Consider the following 24,370-nt stretch of genomic DNA (forward strand, 5'->3'; position numbering starts at 1 on the left):
CTATGCAATTCGATCCACCACATTAATAAGCATCGAACATATGGGATGTACGTAAGGTCATTCGATTTGGTTTAATAATTGATGGGTATTTCAATTTTTATAGTAGAAATAGTCCAATTGCCCAAAAGTGAAATATAAAAGGAAAAATGATAAAATGATCCCATCCCCCATCACATGCAAGCATGTGGGTGATGATCTTTCCACTAATTTTTATTTGGTGGAAAAGGTATGGGTTGATTTATGGTCCCCCAAATTTTATGGTCTCTTTCTGCATCATACACACTAATATATATTATCTTTGCTAAAATAAGAAGCAATGAGGTAGATATATGTATATATATTATTTTGACATGATGAATATTCTTGATATCATTCGGAATTATTTTCTCTACATGCACGTGCAATATGTATTATGTTGATTATATTATATTCATATATATATATGTGTGTAGGGGGGGGGGGGGGGGGGGGGGGGGGACGGGACTAATAATGAAGTGAAAAGTGAGAAGCTCAGATAAATTTTTTCTAGTATAGATGAAGCTACAAGTATGTATTCATAATAATAAGTTTCATGAATTCAATAATAGTGATGTTGCGTTGTAAATTATATAACAAAATTATTAATAATTATTATTAGCACAAAGGCTATGTAAGTATGTATCACTGTAACAAAATGATTCAATAGTTATTAAAAAATTTGATGCTAAAATCAGTGTCGAGCTAATTAGTAAGTAAAAGTTTCATTGGTAATCTATATTAATTTACAGGGGGACATAACATTTTTAGTCCCATAAGTTAAGCCCATTTCACTTTTGGTCTCATTCATTACGGGATTAGCACTTTTAGTTTCATAACTTACAAAAATTAGCACTTTTGATCCTTATCCACCTTTTTGTCTATAATTTAACTGTGTAGCGCATGTGACCGTTAATTATTTTTGGATGGGGAGAAAATTGATTTGTTTTTTTTCCAACTTGGACCATTTTTGGGGGGGAAATGTAACTACATTTTAGGGGAAAAAAATAAATCTTGAAGAAAATTAGGGCAAAAAATGTAGCGATTTCTCTATTCTCTCACAAAAATTGAATCATATTCTTCCCGTATTTCTATAGTTGAAGCCAAATAGAAGCAACACAAAGAATCATGTTTTCGGAAAGTGAATCAAGTAGGCTAAATGAAGCACTCATATGCTACTATGAAAAAAGGGCAAGATTTTCCAACGTACTACGCACTTGTTAAATTATAGATGAAAAAGTGCATGAGGACTAAAAGTGTTAATTTTTATAAGTAAAGGGACTAAAAGTGCTAATCCTATAATGAATTGGACCAAAAGTAACATGGGCCTTAAGAGCTAAAAATGATGTTTCCCCTTAATTTATATATATATTAAACAATTCATTACTGAATTCTTTAGCAAATAATTTTTTGTTTCTAAATTTATTAGCAAGTAAATTTCTTATATTAAATAATATAGATTAACAACGAAAGTTTTACTTATTAATTAGTTTGAAGTTAATTTTTTTTATTGCTATTGAGCAATTTTCTTATAGCATATTGTTACCAATTAATATATTTGTACTATAAGTCGACGAAGTCATAATTTGGAAAATGTCCTAGTATTGTTGAGGAAAAAAATAAATGACACGATTGTCGCTTTAAGACTCATTTTTACAATGTTAACATTAAAAAAAAAAAAAACAACCAACATACTATTACAACATTCAATACGTAATATAATAATATTTCTCAATCAAACAATAATTTTAAAATAAATAAAAAATAATATACACATACTACTATAAAAATAAACTAAATAACTTTATTTGTAGACTCAAAATTCACGATCTATCGATTTTAAGGCCTCAACATCTCCACTCAAATAAGGGATAATTACTACCATGTTAACATTTTATCTATCCAATTTTACCATGGCAACCTTTTTCAATTAAAAAAATGCTATATATTATGTACACATTTGTGTTCTGCGACTCCTTAATTTGAAACTATTTATTTATTAAATTCTTTAAGTAATTAAATGCATTACCTACTTATTAAAATTAATAGAAGCAAAGAAAAGAAATAGCTAAAAATTTATACATATATATATATCATTTTTTTTGTTCTCAATTTGGCGCTTAGTCTACTAATTTATTAATTTTCGTGGGTTGAAAAGTTTTCTTCATTAGAAATTTTGAAACTCTACAGAATTTCCCAAGTGCATAAAATTCAGGATTTTGTGTAAAAATAAGATTGACTTCAAAGAAAATGACATGGCACACATTGCCTCATGGCATGGACATGAACAAGAAATGGGACGGAAACTTGCCCTTCCCAATCATATAAGCAATCCACAATTGCAAAACCCTAAACATGTCTACAACTAACCCTAATTGAAGGAAAATTATTACACATATTCAAAAATTTTGTCGATTGCTAAGGTGATGACCGCTAGTGCTTTGACAGAGTGGACAGACAAGAACCCAGGGCGTAGCAATTTTTTTATTTTTTATTTTTTGTTAGAGAAAATTGAATCTTTAACATTAATTTTCAATGGAGCTTAGTTTTACTTACTACCCCGTATATTATGGGATTGACAAAATAAGGACTGTAAATATTAGGGTGGCAATGCAGAACTTCAGCCATCAAATTTTAAGAGTGATAGAAATTTGTTTAGGTGGACAAAAAATTAGGAATTTTTTGGAGCTTTTTCTGACTGCGTTTTTTTTTTTTAAAAACCAGTGTCACCTAAGCGCTTAAGTTGAAAACAAGCCCCTTCCACATAAGCAATGACGTGGGGAGAAAATGAAACACTTTTTTACTTAAATTTTTTACTGATTGGACGATTTTTTTCAATTCTCCTCGTCGCATTAGCAATTACATAAAAAAAAAGTCAAATTGCATAACAATGAATTTTGAATTTGTGTTAAATACTAGTTGTTGACATGATGTCTCTAAGTGCGTAGAAATAATTTTGCACACTTCAAAATATATCATAAATTAAAAAAATATATACATAAAATATAAATACCTAAAATTATAAAAAAAATATGATTATTATATTATAGATAATTTTAAATCATAAAGAAAATAAGATTATTATATCATAGATAATTATAAATTATAAAAAATAAAATTATTATTTTATATAATATAAATTTAATTAAAAAAACTAACACCCTAAACCCATTTCCCACCCCGCCCCAATCCCTACCCCTACCCAGTCGCCCCAAAGGGGGGCGAAGCACCCCCAACCTATGGGACAGCGCACAAGCGGTCACTCGAACTTGGGGCAACGCCACGCCACCTTCTGCTGTCGCCGACCCTCTTCTGTGAGGGGACGTACGGCAGCGGCGTAGGGGGATGGATTCGGTAGGTGGGTGGTCGGGAGAAGCGGGGGTTTAATTTTTTTAATTTATATTATATTATATAAAGTAAAAATTTTAATTTTATAATTATATACATAATACAAAATTTCAAATTACTTAATTTTATATAATTTTTTTTCATATAAATGCACGATATATATGTTGTGAATAGCTTTCGATATGATGTGTGTATCAATTATTGGATCCGCTTACATCATATCCATAAGCAATGGTTTCAAATCAAGTTAGGTAAATATTGATTCCTCTGAATGCGTGACATGCAACACAAGAAACAATAAGAGCCACATCGAAAACGCCTCAGTTATAATCCTCTAATGTCTAGTATAATAAGATCGTATAAAAAAATATCAAAAATTGTAAGAATATAGAGCAGGTAGCAAAAGTTGTACTTGGACTATGATAAGCTAATATTTATAAATTTATATAATTATTCGATTTTACGTGAACTACAGATAGAAAATTGATTGATGATCAGCATGAGACCAAACACATTGGGTTTGCATCAAGTCCGGATCGGATCATGACAATAAAAAAAAATGTGAATCTTAGCCTATTTCGTAATAAATAGTAGAGCCGAGGGCATTTATTACAATTACGATGTTTAGGTCATAGCCTCTACATTAAGATACAAACACAAATTAATTTTGTTATTAATTGGAGAAGATACAATTTCATCCATAAAAGTTAAAAAAAAAAAAAAAAAAAGGGGGTTCAAAAAAAGGGTGTTCTTCTAATCGTCAACCATAAATCTACTTATTGAAATTGTATACTCTTTATCTTCTAATGGCAATAGGGATTGGAGGAAATGAAAAATGAGAGGTGGTTGTGGTATTTCGTTTCTAGCTTTTAAATTTTTCCCTTGGCTAAATATTGGCAAAATTATCATTTTAGTCTTGTATGTTAGGAAATGACAACTGTAATCCTATAACTAAACTATTGTCAATTTTAATTCTGGAATTAATTTATGATTTTATGGCAATTTTAATCTTTCTGGCAAAAATTAACCAGATATTCATCGGATCAATTGGAAATTTTTGGGATTTTTTCAAATGGTGGAGCACGTGACAACTTATGGGGCAACCATCTCTAGCTATTTTGAAGGAGATTAAAGATATTTTAGATTGCAAATCGAAGGCTGAACTTGAAAAGAAAATACCTAAAATTGTTTTTAATGTCCTTGAAGGTGGCTAGAGATAGTTGTCACTGAAAAATCAATATGACCTGATAGTGCGGTGGAAGTGTAAAATGAAATTGGTTTGAAAGGGGGGTTCTCTTTCAATTTCCGGGCATTTGGTATTTACAAATGCATCAACACACAAATTAAAAGATGCTTGCATAAGTGGTTAGAGGAGAAAACAAAAGGATACAAGAATTTAAATCGAAACTTTATATTTTCATTTTCTAATATAGAACAGCAATAAGTGTTGTTTTTTTTTTCATTTCTTTTTTCGTTCACTTTAGAATCTAAATTAGAACACTTATAATTTGTCCACATTATACTTATGGAAACAAATTTAGATCTACTATTAGGTAGAAGCTAGATCGAGGAAGAAACGAAATCGTACTACATACAAGGTGCACAGTGGGTCGGGTTAGCCCAGGACACGGACTAGCCCGAAAAAGCCCGACCCAAGACCGGCCCACTACGGTTTATAACTAGTCTTGGAGTGGTCCTAGGTTTCTAAGTGGGCCCCAATTGGGTCTATTTTTAAACTCAGGCCCAATCCATGGACCGACTCGATTGAGGATTGAACCAAGTCCAGCTCAAGCCCACATATGCTTGTTTAATTCTTTTTATGATATTGAGATTTTCTTATAAACAATTACTTAAATTATAATTGTCTTTAGAAATAAATAAATAATAAGTTAAATTACACAAAAATTTATATATAAAAAAATAATAATTAAAAATATATAATGAACCTAAAAGAAAGGCGCAACAGACTCGACCCCAACCTGGTCCAAGTCTAGGTGATCCTAGGCCACTAGGCTAGGCCAGTTTTAGGTATTGATTTTTGGGACCAGCCTAGGATCGGCCCATTTCCAAGCGGGTTTAGGCCAAATTAAGCCATTTTTTCATTCCAGCCTAGGATCGGCCCATTTCCAAGCGGGTTTAGGCCAAATTAAGTAATTTTTTCATTAATTCAATCTGTTCCTAGGTTGGATTAACCCAATCCAGCCCACTATGTATCTTGATACTACACTATTGATTAGTGTATACGTATTTCTCTTGTACTCAACTTGCACCTAATTCAAGTAGAACTCAAAATATGGACAAAAAATAAGGGAAATTTCTTCACTTAGTGTAAGTGTGCAACAAAGGGGTGAGGAGAGTATGTGTGTAATATGTAGTATGAATTCTAAATTTAAACTTCAAATTATCTCAAAGATACTGCTATAACACACATGCATGCACACTTTGCGCACCACTTAGGGAGTGTTAGCGAAAACTTCTATTTCTATAAAAGTGACTTTTGTAGAAAACGTTGAAAGTTGCAACAAAATCAAAAGTGGATAGTGTTTATAAAAATAACTAAAAGAAGAAAAAAGTAAATTGAATATTGTTTGGGAAAAAATAACTTCGAAAATAAACTTAATTGATTCAAGATCATTTTGTCCTCATTTGTTAAAAAGATACGAGTTTTACTTATATTTGCATTTGTTGTTTGTCAATTATAATCATTTTTAAGCAAAATAATAAATTTTATTTTAATTAGTGCATTTCATATGTAATTTTTTGAAGTATTAATAAAAAAAAAAAAGTGATTGTTTAATTTAATATACTTCCACTAAGTAATATAATTATTGATGCATACATAACAATTAACTTGCATAATTGTAAAAAATTATCATTTTATTAATTAATCATAGCCATTTAATTTTTATTTTGTAATTATATAGGAAGAATATAATTAGATAATATAGCAAATAAAATATAAAAATTCTAAAATATTTAAGATGTGAAAGTGTAATTTTGATTCTTGTTAAATTATTCGAATTATCTGAAAATTTCACTATCAACTTTAAATATGAAACTTCAAAAATAAATTAAAAAATATAAATTTGAATTAAGATTATTATAATGAGGACAAAGTAGTAAAAAGTGATGTTCAAATTATTTATAAGAAAATCAAAGCAGCCAGTAGCACCCTCAAGGTGCTTTTAGCTTTTGGCCTAAAATAACTTATTTTAATAGTTTTCAAACAGAAGTTATCATCCCAAATATTTTTTGGAGTCAGAAGCTGAAAAGCCATTTTCTGAAACTCATGTAAACACTCCCTTAGCCATCATGGCCTTAATGTGGAGGAGTTGAAACTCATCCTTAACTTGCTCCAACTTGCAGTCAATTTTGGACTTGGACTTCAAAATTGCATAGACTTCCCACATTTTTTGCCGATGAATATGACACTCATCCAATAAATGCAATAGTTAGTACAAGTTTCTATATGACTCTCCAGCCCAATCTCGAGGTCCTAACTTGGAATGTTTCAGACGAGTTGGTTTCATTGTTGTAATTCGATGCATATAGCGGAGTTCGAATTCATGATCTTTAAAGTTACGGAATTTCAACTTCGTCAATTGAGTTAGGCCTTATTAACAAATATTATTGTAATAGTTGGACATCCAATTATGGACATAATCACATAATAAGGAATAAAATCAAATTTTCTTGGTCAAAGGATACTAACTTGTGAGCTTTTGTTCCAAGGATGAGTGATGATGGAAAGAGACAATTTGTGGCAGTAAGTGATGAGCCTAGGAATTATAAGAGGAAGATGAATATGAGTGTAATTTACGTGATTGGTCTCACTTTCAGCCTTCATCCCCCATACGGAGCTTGAATCCCGTAACTACAGATTTGGATGTAATCCGAATTTCCATTTTTATTACGATAACTTATGTTGATAATTTTTTAGATTCAATTTAATTGATATAAATATTCCTTAATTTTTAGTAAAATTATAAATGCAATTTATAATTACAAGTATAACTCTTATTTACGAACAAAAATTTTCAAATATGCTTTACATCGACATCTTTATTTGTAATTTTATAGAGAATATAAGATGTTTGTATAATTAAATTTAATATTATGAAGTATTAGAATAATTTACCCTTAATATTAATATGGAAAAAGCTTCTTCTTTCTTTCAGCCAACGCATAGAATTTCAGCACATTATAATTATAGTATTTGTATAAGAAAAACTGTAATTTCGTTCCCGTAATTATAAGAGTGTGACGATTTTAGTTATATTGGAATTCAATTTGACAATTAAATCATATAATCTTAAAAAATTGGCATATTATTAAGGACCAAATTCTTTAGAAATTGCAATCTGACTGAAATTGAGGCTCACGTGATGCCGACTTCCAACCAGATTTACAATTTCGTCAATTTTATATGTATTCCAATCTATTTAAATTGTAGGATTTAATTATCAAATTAAATTCCAGTATTAACTTAAATTGCCACCCTTTATAGGTGTCCTCACAATTCTTTAACAACTCGACCAAAACTTGCTTTTTGTTTTACCTTTTTTGAAAAATACTCTAGGGCCATTCATTAGGAAAATTTAATTTTGGTGCTGTAATTATAGAAATGAGACAATTTTAATCCTGTTGAAATTTGAATTAAGTCCTGTAATTTAAAAGAAATGGTACATTAAAGACAAAATCCATTAAAATTAAAAATTTGTCAAATTCTGGGGCTCACGTGAGGCACACGTGCCGATTCGACACATTTGCAATTTCCACCATTTAGTCCTTAACGCGCCAATTATTTTTAAAAAGAAATAATTGAATGGTTTAATTGTCAAACTAAATTATGAAAATAATTTATTAATAAATAAGTTATTTATTTTATTAATTTGAACAAGTCATATGAAATACAACAAATATTTTATATTATAATTTATTAAATTTAGTAAAATTTTTAGTTATAAATAAAAAATAGAGGATAATAATAATGATTTAAATTTTTATTATAATATTTTATTTTAAGAATTTTAATTATATTTTTTTAATTTTAAAGATTTAAGATATGAATTTTAGTTAAAAAAAACACTTTTTTTAATGTTAAGAATATAAAATAATTTATACAACTGTGATATTTTTCAAATTTAAATTTATAATCTAGTAATTAATTTATTAATATATTGAGAAAATAATTTTAATATTTTAATTATAAAAAAGTTAATTTTATACAGAGATTAAATAAGAAAAGGTTAGTAGAATATATAGCATAGCTATGTCCATTTAAAACTTATTAATTAATAATTAAATTGAAAAAAATTAAATATTAAAAAGTACCATGTAGTTTAGACTTAAATTAAAAATTGATATAAATAATAAAAAATATTTCAGGTCATATTTACTCAGCCTCACAAATATTACTCTGATACTCCTTCTGCCTTTCGGTAATTACTTAAACACCTCCTAATGGCACTTATGTCCATGAAAAAACATATTTTTGTTGGACCTCGCCAACAGGTTTTTGGATTTTTTTTTTCATTGATATTTTTTGCTAGCGTCATCATTGCCCAAAAAATGGAGGAAGAGGTGTAAGGATATTAGCGTTTATAGTAGATATATGTATAATTACACTTTAGGTCAATGAGTGTAAATGTAATTATCCTTCATGGGAATTGTGGTGGTGATCTGAGCAAGGAGAGGATGGAAAAATTGACCTAGACACGCTTCACACGTCTCAAGTCTTTTTTCTTTCTCAAGGGAGCCCCTCATATCTAACTTCTCCCGTGATCCCTTTAGTGCGTTCTTATAGCATTTTCATGCCTCCCATCCATCTCATACGGCTTTTTCAACTCGTTCTGAGATGGGAAACTTAACTTTCGTATAGAAATTAGATGCTACGGTCGGACAGGAATATAGAAATTTCTTTTATAATTATATATTTTGACATGTTTAACCACATAATCAAAGGAGCATGGGGTATGCTTTCAATTATATTTTTTTAAAAATTAAAACATATACATGAGCATGCCAACAACAATAGTAATTATTACATGACCAGCCATAGCATTTGGTTTCCTATGCTGCTGTGGGGCAATTCTTCTGTAACATCTAAATCAAACGGCGTTAGAACGAATAATTCTGGAAGACAGAGAATCCAATGACATTGGTTGGCATGAGATGAAGACGAGGAAGGGGCAATGTGACGTCAGGGGCATGATGGGTCGCTTTTAAGCAGAAGCGGAGTTTGGGGGGTTTGTGTTGCGTAGCGCATTCACGTGCGGCCTGCAGTTACAGTAGCCCCCTCCCCGCACATTCAGTGTCCTCTTCCTCCCCATGCTCCCGCTCAAACTACCACATCTCTCCTCTCCAATCTCTGCCCAACTCAACTCTCAACTTTTTCAATATCTGATCGGTGAAATTGTGATTTCTCTGCTACAAGAAAATAGTTAAATAGCTCTATAAAAATTTAACGCTAAAATCAGCATCGAGTTAATTAATAAATAAATTTTTCATTATTAATCTATACTGCTTAATATATATTTTAAACATTTCGTTGCTAAATTCATTAGTAAGTAAATTTCTTATATTGAATAATGCAAATTAATAACGAGAAATTTACCTGCTAATTAGCTCGACGCTAAACTTTTTCGTTCCTATTGAGTCATTTCCTTGTAGTGCTCGATAAAATCATTTTGTTACTTATACCATCCTAGTAAAATATTACGATAACTAAATTACGGAACATACTTTATACGTGTCAATAATTTAAATTTTTATAGTTATTAGGGTAAATTACAACGATTTTTCCTGAGGTTTGACATAATTACGAATACCCTCTCATTGTTTGCCATAATTACGAATACCCACTCATTGTTTGAACAAATACAAATACCCCCCGATATTTGATAAAATTATCTATTTCATGGATTGAGGTATGAAATTCTCAACTATACCCTTATGTATTTTTTAAAAAAAAAATAAAAATTATAAAAAAATCATATGAAGTGGATGAAAAAATAAAAAAAAATTATCCACTTACTTTAATAAAAAAAATTAGCTAATTTTAAAAAATAAATAAAATTATACTTTTTAGTCCACAAGGGCATTTTGGTCAGATCACCATAAAAAATAGATGACAAACTAACGGAGACTAACGGAATGAACTAATTGTTAGATGGTCACTAAAATCAGGGGAGTATTCGTAATTTTTCAAACAACGAGGGAGTATTTATAATTATACCAAACCTTAGGGAGGACGTTGTAATTTACCCATATTTATTATTTAGAGATAGTTACACTCTCCTCCCCTGAAATTTGTTGTATTACACGTAAACTTATGTGGTTTCAGAAAATCACATCAGTACCTCTAAGATTTGCTTCTATATAATAAATAAGCCCATCTACAAGCGAATTTGATGATATTAACAAAAAAAAATTGGATAAAAATACATATTTATCCCCAATTGAGTTATTACTGATTTATTATAAGTCAAATAAATTTTTTATGTTCAAAATACCCTTATATATTTTCACTCGTTAATGCATGTGAATGAGGTATACTTTTTATCATTAGAAGGGTAGTTTAGTTACAAAAAATTTGTTTAACGTGTAATAAGTGAGTAATGAGTCAATTGAAGGGTAAATATCAATTTTCATTCAACTTTTTTTTTAATATGAACAAATTTAATGAATTTGGACTAATTAAATAATTTATTTGTTAGCAAACCTCTTGGGTAATTACATCAAATTTCAAGAAAAAGGAGTGTAATGATCCCTATTATTTAATTATACTAGTCCTTGCTCAATTGATTCCTGCGAGGCTATAAAAAATAATTATGGTGTGACATAAAGCGAAAAGAAATAATTATGATGTGAGAAAATGATAAAGAAAGAGTCCATGAGAAGTGAAAAAAAAACGTGGGGTAAGATGAGAAAAAATAAATAAATTATAATTATAAGTTTATTAAAAATATTAAAATTTGTGAGAAAAAAGAAACATAGAGAAATAAGGTGGAAGATAAGCATGAGTAGTGGATTTAGATAAATGTTGAAATTATTATTATGATCAATTTTTTAAAAAAAAAATAAATTAAAGGATAAATCTAAGTATTCAAAAATTGATACCATAAAAAAATTTATAATATTAATATAGAATATGATAAAAGAGAAATAAAATAAAATAAATAACTGATTTTTTTCTGAAATAATTTTATTAGTTCTTAATGTGCACTAATAGAATTTTTTAATACAAAAAGAATGGTCATCTTGTGTGAAAATAAATGTGCAATAATTAATAAATATAGGTACCCAGTGTCTTAATCGAGCTGGCCAGTTGGACGGCCGACGGTAGCCCACGAGCCTATGTCTTTGGTTCAAGCCCACCAAAAGTGTAGGTCGTTCCCCTCTCACACATTTGTGGTGTCCCCAAAGACAAGCCAACTACTAAATTTAGATAAATTGGCTATTGACCCTTTTCAGATGGTCAAAGGTGTGAGGTGGGGTTCAGTATAGATTCTTGATCATATACGCTCCATTGACCTACAATACAAATCGTTAGTATTATTAAGTTGATTATAAATTGAAATTCTCTTACGCTTAAGCTAGAATTTACGTAAAATTTATTGGGTTTGTGTAATTATGTTAAAGTTAGGAAAATGCTTATATTAAAATTTACTAACTTAGACCTTATTTAATTGGCGTAATTATACATAATAAAATTTGCAATCATATCATGTATAGTCGCTTATTTAATTAAATTAATTGGAGCTCGATATAAATAGTAACCCGATCTTATAGACCCTTATATGTAGGATAGTATATTTTAAGGATATTTTTTTTGGTTTGAGATAAAATACCTATAAATTAAACACAAAAAGACAAAATGTATTGATATATTTTGACTACTCATTTCTTCTCTATGTTTTCATACAATCATAGAGAGAATGACATTAAATTTTTTTAGTAAGGTACATGAACTTGTTGACTCACAACTTTGTATGATGACTACAGTGATATTACATGAAGATTAAATAAGATTAGGTGTTTTCACTTCTACGAATTTGACCAAATTAATTCTATAAATAAAAATGCCTATTTCCAACAATTTTTTTGAGTGATTAACGAAAAAAAGTTTGAGAATTTTTATGTTCTGACTATAACATATCGGATGCAAAAGTATTTGTATTTGGGACATGTGAGAGTTGTTAAACGTCCTTTGACAAATGTTAAAATCATCTATATCCGGCTTGGATATGTATATTTCTAGCATCTATTTTATATGAGAATCAATTAACTATTACCATTCCACTTCTATTTTTCATTGTTCCAGACTTTCAAATAAGACCCCCTATTTATAATGGAAATCTATGTGTTGTAAATGTCCAGATAAAATTTTAGTTTTTTCAGACCATGGGTTGAATTGATCAGTGTACTTAATGAAAACTGCCTCATAATAAAAATAATGGAAAAATATATAGTGAAAGAGTTTTTTTTCCCTTCATTAATATGTTTCTTGCATACTTAAAATAAAAAATGAAATTTTCAAATATATAATCAAAACTTTCCTTTCAGAAAATGGGGGGAGTTAAAGATACTCAAGTCTTCATAAATCTATTTTAAACTATATATATAACCACGGTTGACAAATTTAACAAAAATGAAATATTTTTTTTAAATTAAATCCACATGTCATTTTCTACACCAAATTGAAGGACCCCCTAATCACATCATTCTAACCAAACAAGACAATTGCAAGTTTGGTTCAGAACTTTCAGAAACAGAAAATTTCAATTACAGGTGACCAACAGTTGCAACTTCAGTCATACTCGTAGTTCAACTGCAGCCATGCAGATATTTTCAGACTGAAAAGCGCCATTAGCCCTCTACCCGTGTTACTGAAGCTGGGTATCGTTATCTAAAAATTAATGAATGTTAATATACACAACAAAACTCTTTTCTTGCTTTTACTTTTCATAATCCATTGGAATTGGGGATTTCCAAAATCTCTCAGACTATCTGGGTACTGATATCATTCACTGTAGCAAGTGCTATCCAAAATTGTTGATTAGCTACATCTCGTTACCTTTGTAGCAATTGCGTTGTTTAAGAATGTAGTTCTTTCATTCAAAAGTTAATTAATCCTTAAAAGAAGAATACAGCGAAAATAGCATATAAAGTGCCATGCAAAAGCAAATGCCACTGCATAGAATATGGCGAATATCTTGAAACTATATTTACAATGTCGAAAAGATCATTGCCAACCCAATCCACAAGTCTTGATTGTCCTTTACGCATCGTCTATAGTATATCATCCTCCAGCTGAGGGTACACTAAACCATCCTCAATAGGGAGCGAAGGTGGAGTTCCAGGAGGGATACAAGCTTCACCATTCTCACCGGCACATATACAAAGGGCTTCCGCTTCCCTTAGGGTTGCATCGAGTTCTATTTGACCACTCAGTTCATTGATAAATTTTAGGAGTGTGTCAAAATCCATCTGTTCCCCCATTATCTTACTACGATGTCTCTTGAGGATTGCAACACAAACATAAAGGTGCAGATGCTCACTCAGATGGTGAGTCCACATGACTTCCCACAATCGCATTGTTTTCTCATATTCAAATTCCCTGCAAAAGACGCAAAAACATGAGACTTTCATCCATAGAACGAACTGAAGAATCTTTTCAACCTATCTCAATGGATGCAACATGTTGGAAGTATTTACTCTAAAAGACATGCTTAAGAACACAATGTTGTAGTCTTAATCCATTCGTTTCTGAATTATATCTTTTGCCTTATTTTAGAAAATGCATTATCTATCTCCAACAATCTCAGACTTAGAAGTTCGATCATGCAACTCAAAAATAGAATAATCTTAAATGAGCATTCAGAACTCAAATAAATGCCTCGGGTCTCTGTATTTAAGTGTCTCTGATCAAATAAATAACCTTTGAAGCTGCTTTAGCGGAACAATTCTTATGTATGAATTATCAACTACAGTGACAGCATGTTGGGATGATTAGATGAACATAATTTCAAGGCAGATGTCTAGTTGAGATATAAAATCAATGAAAGGGATTCGCTCATTGAATAAATAAAACATAATGAAAAATGCAGTGACACGTGCCTCTTAAACTGTATCAGAATCCAGCGGAAACAGAAGAAATAGTTCAAGCAATCATTCCGCTCAAAGTAGTGATGCAATGGCTTGTCTAACAACTCAACCAGCTGCATAGATTAAAGAAAAAAAGAAAATATTTATTAGATATTTCCAGAAAACAGCCAATTTATTTAATAGAATGCCAGTAGGAACTGAATAACACTGAGAAGCCGTACAGAGTAAAGTAAGACTGGCAAGGAGATTAGTGGAAGGAAAGGTACACAACTACTTCACATTAGAAGATTAATTGGCATCCAACTCAACTGGCTAAACATAGAACATACAAGAACCTCGAAGGAGCTTCCAAGGATTATTATGGTGCAATTTGATGAGCCATTCTCCCACCATAATTTGTCACCTTAACTAAACACGTAAATTTGATCTTTGCATACCTTGAGCTCCAGAGAGAACTCAAACTCCCATCATCCCTTAAAGAATGGCATGTTTGACATTTTCCATGAAACAAGAAAAATTAAATCTTGATCATTTTGTTTCAGGTTACCCTATATTTATAAGAAATAACTCAAAAACAAATTAACTTAATCTCTAAAATCACAACTTTAGATTTAAAGTAAAATCGCATTTAGATTAAGTGAAAGTATTCTCAATAACACGGGAGAGGATTTCTTCCCAAGTATGACAAATAAATATTGGCAAAATAAGATTCTTTAGAACTTGTTAAATTTAAGCATAAGGTAATGAAATAAGCATTTAAACACTAGCTCTTCCTTGAAATAGAAAAATCCATATATAATACACAAACATTGAGTATGTGCTCATGTGGACTGCCACAATGACTTCATTATGCCAAATGAAACATCAAATGTTTTTAGAATTAAAAAAAAAAAGTAAAAACTTATTGATATTTATCCAAAAGAATCCAATCAATATTATTTTCTTATCTATTTTTCTAAATATATAAATATATGTTTGTCCAATAGATAATAATTCTTTTCTGTATGATTAAGATGATTGACTTATTGTCAATCCAAATGATTTATAGTTACCCTTTGAATATTATGCCTACGTATCAGTTATAGTTTATTATTGGCAATAAGTCTATCAAAAAAGAATTATTATCTGCTGGATAAATATATATATTTATACATTTGGAAGAATAGAATAAGCTATATGTATCAGTTATAGATTGTACATCCGATATAATATCTCTGCCAAAAATTACACTTACAATCCAATGAATTTCATATAATAGAGGATTGGTTTCACTGCCAAAGGAATTTCATATATATTTCGTTAAATATATACATATATTTTGTATCCAAACATACAATAAATTCATGTTTTATTCAACATTTAGTATATATCCAAAAACATGTATGTTATCAGCAATATAATAAAAAAAAAAGGGTCAATTATATTTTCTCATCTGAACTATACTGTTTTTGCATTTTAGCATCTAAATTTTTGTTGTATCAACTTACATCTCAACTTTAAGAAATTTTGCACTTTGCCATTTATAACTATTTTTCACCAAGTCTTTTTTAAAGAAACATCACATGTAGTGCACATGTGATATTTAAGGGTTACGTGATGTGATATTTTTTTACATATGCACAGTGTGTGATGTTTTTCGGTAAAAAAATCAGTAAAAAACCGATCATATATGGTAAAGTGCAAATTTCTCAAAGTTGAGATGACAAGTTAACACAAAAAAAAAAAAAAAAAGTTTAGATGCCAAAATATAAAAACGGGTGTAGTTCGGATGACAAAATGTAATTTACCCTTAAAAAAATTGTATAACTATTAGTTTTTATCCATAAAAATCTAATCAAAATAATAATTTTTTTATTTATATTTAATGATGAAGATAAGTCAATTTTATCAAAACTCAACTACTATTGCCATTCAAATTCAAAATTACTTAAAGGATGTAGTATTATAAATAGCGGGTCTACACATGGCCTTGCGTTCATACTTTTAATTGGCACCAAATGACAATTTTCACAATTTGACGAGTTACTTTGAAAATTACTAGTAAACTCAATATCTACATGGATGTATCTCATGTCAATGCTAAAATTTACAATTCATTAATAAGTTCTGTCAACTAAAACCTTTCTTTTATCATTATTATTTTTGTGGACTCTAATTTTGTTAAAATTGTAATAATTATTAATAAAGGAAATTGTCATGGCATTTCCATAATCAAGATTCTCTCCCATTTGTCCTCTTCTTTCCTTTTAGAAATAAATTTAAATGGCTTAAATAATTTATCATGGTCTTATGCCAATACTTCACTGATAGGCTACAAATAGGTACACCACATTTACCAATTTAATGTTTTTGGTATTTTTCTTCCACTTGCTGATTAAGTGAATCACTCTTTTGTTTTCTAAATTTTGTGGTCTGCGGGAAAAGAATAATAAATCTCATGGATATGTGGCAATACATTGCAAATTGACACAAATTAGTGCACTTAACAACCATGGTACAACTAGTAGAACGACTATTACTCCCTCTAAAGAATATCAAATGAAATCATCAATCTAAAGTTTGACATTGGGGAGTTTTCTCAAGAATTACATACACCTACATTCATCAAGGTCAAAGATTCTGTCAAGTATTCAAGACACGAACAATGCATGCAATGAAGCCTTAAGGTATTCATTTTAAATCATTACTTTTATATAATCATGTTTGTAACTTCGATTACTATCTTCTAATATTTTTTTTTTGTCTATATACAAGGAAACAGAATCATGAGACATATACCCAATGCTTCATATTTGTCCAGAAGAATCTAATCAATACTACTTTTCTTTTTATCTATCCTTCTAAATGCATACACATATTTATTCAAAATATATATTAGTATAAAATATAATAATTATTTTCGTATAATTATTAGTATTTATCCAAATGAATCTAATGGGTATTATCTTCCATAATTGTTGTTCTAAATATTTAAATGAATATATATATCCAAAATATGTAAATTTATCGACAAGATGAAAATTTTTTGCATAATTATTATTATTTATCCAAAAAATCTAATTATTATTATTAGTTAGGAAAATAAATGATTTTTTAAATTTTATTTAATGATAAATATAAGCCACTCTCATGTGAACTTCACTGCCACTCCCCCTTCAAATCAAAATTACATAAAAGTTAAGGCGTCGTAACATCATCTAATGGTACAGAATTCATTCCATTTTCACATTTCTAAAGTGTTCTGAAAATTGCCTGTGAAATCAATATCCACATGGATGTATCTCATGTCTCCAATGATACAATTCATTGGTAAGTACAATGTCTATTATACATTTTTTTATTTATAAATTAAATTTAAAGTATTTAACCCCCCCCCCCCCCCAAAAAAAAAAAAAAAAAATTCGGACTTTGTTAACTTACTTTGCTGGGGATTGCACTAAAGGAATGCATTAAAACAATTATCGATCAAGGATATTGCCCAAGGCATTCCAATATTGAAGAATCAAGCGTATACATAAAGTTGGGTAGTCTCACTAAACTCTGATTTACCATGTCACACTTAATAACTATTTAATTTGATTAATTGAATCTCAGAAATACCTCTGATAACTTAATTTTATGTTTTAAAATTTAAATTATTTAATATTTTTTTATTTATATTTTTAAAAGGCATAATCCTACCATGACTTGGCACGGGGTAATAACTAGTATCTTGCATAAATAGAAATAGGACACAATGGTGATGGAGACAACACATGCATAAAATATGGCATTCCCCATGAAAAGAGATTCCTTGGAAGCTGCGTAACCCACAACTCCCCATTAAACCAATCATCCTGTTTATAGACCAAGTCTTTAAACCCCAAACAACCAGATTTTGTCCCATTTGCAAAGGTAACCAAGTGTAGCTACTAAGAATGCTGAACGGGCCAATTCTAGGATATAGAGAAGTATACTGTCAAGGCTAACAAGCTGTTGTAGCAGATCCATGGAATCTACTCTAACACAAAAGTCAAGTAGGGGGGGGGGGGGGGGGGGGGGGGGGAAGATGACCTTTGATAATGCAAAAAGTTGAGTGTGCATCCCACTTTGGTCACGATTGAAATTAGGTCCAAGACGCTCCATAAGTGAGACAAAGCACCAAAAGGATTCTGATTCATCTCTCATCACATACAAGATTGGCGACAGAAGATCACTCATGCCCTAAAAGTCAAAAGTGCAAATATGTCTCAAGCAGCAGAAAACAATGGGTAACAACTATGCTGGGAACATACTTTCACAAGAAGTTGCAGTGTTTACGAGATAATAGAAGTTAACTACCTGACAATACCCAAGATCGAAGTTGTAAAATGAGTATGTCAAGAGTATGTCACGCAAGAGATACACATTAGGATTGTCATCCCCATCATAGAATGAGAGCGACCTGTCAGTCCTCACCTAGAAAATTGAAATGGAGAACAAAAATGAAAGTGTTGATCAATTAAACACTCTATATGGGAAGTTGATAAACATATATGTAAATAAGAAAATGTGCCAATTGAGCATACCACGTCCTTGTCAATAAGGCCTTTCCTCTCTCTGAATTTTGTAAATCTTCTCGCCTGCTCCGGAGAGATGCTCTGAGAAAACAATAACATTATATTCGTGATCTAGGTCCCATATATCAAGTTGAACTCTTCTCGGAAAATATCACCCGATTTACCACATTGAAACTTTAAATGGACAAATTTCAGAAAAGAATGCAATGTCCTTTTTTTCCAGATACGATACTTCTCTAGCTTCAGCATTAGGATCCTGTCTCCTGGATATTTTTCATCCAATCAGGATATTGATCTTCAAAGAAATTACTCTCAAACTCTGTTTTAAGAATCTTAGTGTATTGCAATGCAAAAAACTGTAGTTAGTCTGAGTCAACATTTTTCTACTATAATATGACTCGCCTAAAGCCACCAAATAAGAGGCGTGGTCAAGTTCCTATGCATCAGACTTCTTCACATTTTCTGGTGCATTGCTTAAGTTTCACGACACAAACAATTTAATCCGAGCAACCTCCAAGATTTGATCAATTTAGCTCTATGAAACTGAACTGATCAAGTATTTCGTAAGAGTGAGCATCAATGACCTCAACTAATGCCATTGGCTTTAAGAAAGTGCTTGACAAGCAATATTAAAGCTGTGCTTTGGAGTCCTATTCTTAACTTAGCAATGTCTTTAAGTTTAGCTTCAGAACAGTATGCCAAAACATTAGCGCAGAACAAATTCTCCACATAACACTCTAGCAGTAAATTGTTTAATAAAGACATTGCTCCTGCCACCGAAGCGAAAAGCAAGGGCTAAAGCCCTAATTCTCAGCTAGTTTAGCTTCAGAACATTATGCCAAAACATCAGCGCAGAAACAAATTCTCCACATAACACTCTAGCAGTAAATGGTTTAATAAAGACGTTGCTCCTGCCACCGGAGCGAAAAGCAAGGGCTAAAAACCTAATTCTCAGCTAAATAGTAGCTTTGATTAAAGCAAACAGTTCCAGGAACAAGACAACACTGAACAGGGGATTCAGTGTTTCATAAATGTGCAACTGGAACGAGAAATGAAATAAGGGATCAAACAATAGGTAAGAAAGAAATTAAGTCTCAAGGTGTTTGCACTTTTTTCTCAATCCAAGAGCATGCTATAAAGGACATTAAATATGGATGTTGTTGCCACTTCCTACAGTACAGATTGATTTGCCTGTCAGTCTGATTAAATAGAAAAAGAACATTGGGGCTAAAAGTTTCGCTCTTTAAGAAAGATGCACATTAACATAGCCAACAATAATGGACTTGCATATTCCAGAACGAAATCTTGAAAAAGTGTCAGAAATCATCTGTAATCATCGACAAACCTGCCACTGCCTTTTTATTGTTTCATACTCTGCCTTCTTTACTGACATGAGGTATTCTCGCTCTGGATACGTTGAGTCATATGCATGGTATCCTAACAAGAATGTCCAAACCTACAAATAATAAATAATGAACTTCCAGTACCAGGAGAGAAGCAAAGAAAGTCAAATTCATATAGTTCAACAAAATGATCATGCATCAAAGTAGTAATCTCCTTCAAATATACAGACCTCCTTCCGTAGGTTGTGTTCCACACCCCCATAGAAGATTCGTTTTCTTAATGCTTTTGGATCCATTACTCGCCCCTCAGCATCCATGAAGGTAGCCCACTTCAAGTAAAATTCCAACCAGATGGAATAATAACAAACAGTATAAGCACTCATATTTAGAGTAATTAAAAAAAATCAATTCAAGTCAAGCAACAGATGATGGATTCCCTTGTCAATCATTAAAAGAAACTATAACATGTCAATTAAGGGGGAAAACCCTGATGTTTTTCCAATTTATAAGATTTCTGTACTTCAAAATAATAAAAGTGATAGCTTATTCTTTATTTGTTTCTCTATTTTGGAGCCTAATTAGGTATATTACTGAAATAAGCATTATGGTGAAGCTCTAGAGTAAGTCCCCAGCCTTGTTCAAAGGTGGCATACAATGAAGTGTCAACTATTCAAGCAATCTTGTGCATCATGCATGAAAAAAAAATGAGAAAGAAAAAAAGAGTGGAAGAAAATTATTTAATTATTACATTTAAGGGAAAGAAAGCACATTACTATACAGCACACCGATTATATCTCCTTACATGCAGTTTCCAAGACGCATCACCATACCATATACCCATATTACCTCTGAGAGATAGTTTCCAGGGACCAACATCATTACATACAGAGAACTAAAGTTATTTTTGGTGTGGAGTCCCCTTCGCCAATCACCATGAGTTTTAATCAATTTTCTTTTCTTTTTCCTTTTAATTTGTGAGAAGGTGGAAAGACATTAGGTATCTCCAATTCCAGTACATGCGCCCCTTAACTCCAGAAATGTTACCAGGATTTGGTCCATAATTTGTTTGGTTCATACACTTAAGAGGAGATTAGTATCTGTTTGCATAAAGAGAGTTCTCAAAGGAAGAATGCCCACAACACTATAAATTTTCATCCTTATCAAGGCACAATCAACCACACGACCCAGCCCTTACTGTTGGTCAGAGAACTCTTGTACTCCCTTCTAACCTAGAACACTTGGATGAACATACCCCAGAAGTCAATCTAGATTACTCCCTCAAGGATGTATGCTGATTTGTTACTTTCTTTAAGTTATTATCCAAAACAAGTCTGTATGCTCTAGTCAGTGTACTTTAACTTACTATCCTAGAAGTATAATAAGTCTGCTTCAAACTGTTGTCCTATGTATCAGAAAGTGTGCTTTAGTTACTGTCCTAAAGTGTCAAAAGTATGTCCGGCTATTGTTATTTGGACTAAGATATTTGTACCGCCTGTTAGGTAGACTAAAAGTTAGTTGTCTGGTATGGGATGTAACGAAAGCTATGTCTACGGGGAAAAAAAAGGATATACCAACCAACCAACCCTCATATCCAACCAAAGTGGTTTAAATAATAGTCTTCTTTAGTATCGCTTCCTCTCAACTATTTATCTTTCTCTCAGTTACAAAGTTCCTCCTGCATTCACATGAGATGCAGTGCACTCACCTGTAAGAAGATCCACTCCAGCAGCAGATCTTAGTATTTGCTTAAATATGAAAACAGTGTTGGAATCAGAATAAGAAAGAATCAAGGCCCTCGGACTTGAATATCCATCCTATTTGTTGGTTCATAAACATATTGGAACATCTAAAATTTCTTTGGAATCATTTTCATCCATGGGTGGGTTGGTTGGTATCATGTAGTCTGGCTGCTCATCCAATCAATCAGCATAATTTCTTAAGAATCAACAAAAAGATTTTGTTCCTTAGAATTGATCGTGATTGTGAGGCTTGAGGGCCAAGGGAATCTTTAGTTGGTTTATATGTCGGAGGATCCTATCTTTTTTAAAAGAGGAAAAGTTTTATCTAACTGCACTCTTTTGGCTAGTTTGGTCTTGCATTCTTGCTAGAAGAATAATGACAAAGCCTCAAACATTTCTTTAAAATTACCAAGATGTCAAAGTAGTTTCAAGACTGCCGCCATGAACGTGATGATCTTGTCTTCAAAACCCTTCCATCCTACTAATCATGTCCAGTAGAATTTTTCTTATATTAACCAGAGCTCCAAGATATCCATAAATATTGAAAATTTTGGAATTCTAAAGGAAGTGTTGAAACAACGAAGTAGTTCTACATTCGTTTCCACAAGCTCTTCAACAATTCAGTCTGCTTGTTTGTGGAAGACAACTAAATTGAAGACTAAGTGTAAAAGACAACTAAAACCTGATAATTCTTTGAAAGAGAAAAGTATTGATCATCAATTCTAAAAAAAATCGCAAAACCAAGTTCTGTAATCCACGCAAATTGTCTGATTACATACACTGAACTAGGAACTACAGAAAATTTTGATATAAATTTTATTACTAATGAAAATTACGATAAGAAAAGAGTATTTTGCATCACTCTGATGAGCGAACTAAATCGTTTACATCTAGCACTATCTCATAAATACCAGTTGGTGATCGGTGTGTGTGGTTCTACACCTATTTCTGATAGGAAAAATACATATTATATAATAATACTATTAAACTAATTAATTTTGCACAAATAATTAGACTCCCTATCTTCCATTATAATCTTCTCTATGTACCATTGAGTATATGAACTTTTGTTTCATGTAAAAAGACTGACAATGTGCGCTTTGTAGCTCTTGCCTTTTACATAACTTTCATCTTCTCCCATATATAACACTTGATTTTGTTTATTAATTCTCTTGATGATACTTATTCTTTTATCCCTATATTTATCATGAAAATATTATTATGTATCTACTCCATACACTAAATTTGTTTAACTTATGAAATAGGATACTGGGGGAGGGGCGAAAAAGGAAAGGATTAGGTGTTTCAGTTCTTTTTTTCTTTAAGTTTTTCAATTTAAATTCTTATACTAACTATCCCAATCCATTTGTAATTTCTTTTTCTAATATGTATTGCTTAATTTTCATTTTTTATCTCATGCGTTCAATAAGAATGTGGCAAAAAATATAAAAATAATAATAATGTTTTATGAATGAATTGAAGTGGGATAAGCATTAAAATCATTAACTAATTATATACTCAACTTAGAGTCTGATAAAGAGTCTAATGGTATAGATATGCTGCTTAATTATTGGAAAAATGGTGTGACAAAATTTTAATGGATGAAGAACTTCAATGCATTACATTGTATATCCAAAACTTATTCAGAGCCGACGTAGAGGTCTTATACTATTAATTAGGCACCTAGGGAATTACTTTTACCATATCAAATTATATTCATGGACTTTATAAGTTTAGTCTATCAGAAAAATATTGGAAAACTTAAAATATCCCAAGTTATTCATACTTCTAAAGTTGTATTATAATATAAAATAACAGAATTAATATAATATTATATTCATTATGTGGCACTAATGTCTAATGTTGAGTAAAACTAACAGACAGTGAACAAGTACCAAAATTATCACTTATGGCACTTCTGCCCTGCAATTAAGGACTGTATGAACTTGCCAGGAGCCACTAACATTGAAACCAACAAATCCCATCTTCATCACTGACTGAAAATATTACTTTGCCTTCTTATCAAGACTCCAAAATGAAACACAAAGAAATTTGGTACATACGAGTAAAAGCTTAAAGGTACTTTATCATAGGTCAGTAACTACTTGTTCCATTACTGCTGATAACCACCAATACAAGTCGTCTCTCAGCTCTTCAAAAATGTGAAATCAATAATAAAAATGAAAATGATGAACAAAAGGACATGGAAATGGGGAGAACAGGGGAATATTCAATTCAGTACAGACATCAGACAGAACATTTAACACTTATCAGTCAG

General features: G+C 31.0%; 1 protein-coding gene across 1 annotated transcript in view; it reads right to left on the bottom strand.

Annotated features, from left to right (window-relative positions):
- The window catches only part of LOC105166456 (TBC1 domain family member 15), a gene marked incomplete in the record, with an annotated part of 17,419 nt that continues 6,517 nt past the window's right edge, over positions 13,469–24,370 (bottom strand). Inside the window, 7 exon segments of the mRNA XM_011085818.2 lie at positions 13,469–13,984; positions 14,485–14,585; positions 18,526–18,675; positions 18,793–18,909; positions 19,020–19,091; positions 20,356–20,466; positions 20,584–20,682. Of these exon segments, the coding sequence (XP_011084120.1) occupies positions 13,657–13,984; positions 14,485–14,585; positions 18,526–18,675; positions 18,793–18,909; positions 19,020–19,091; positions 20,356–20,466; positions 20,584–20,682 (978 nt within the window).

The sequence above is a fragment of the Sesamum indicum genome, linkage group LG7 (genome assembly GCF_000512975.1).
Source record: "Sesamum indicum cultivar Zhongzhi No. 13 linkage group LG7, S_indicum_v1.0, whole genome shotgun sequence".
NCBI lineage: Eukaryota > Viridiplantae > Streptophyta > Magnoliopsida > Lamiales > Pedaliaceae > Sesamum > Sesamum indicum.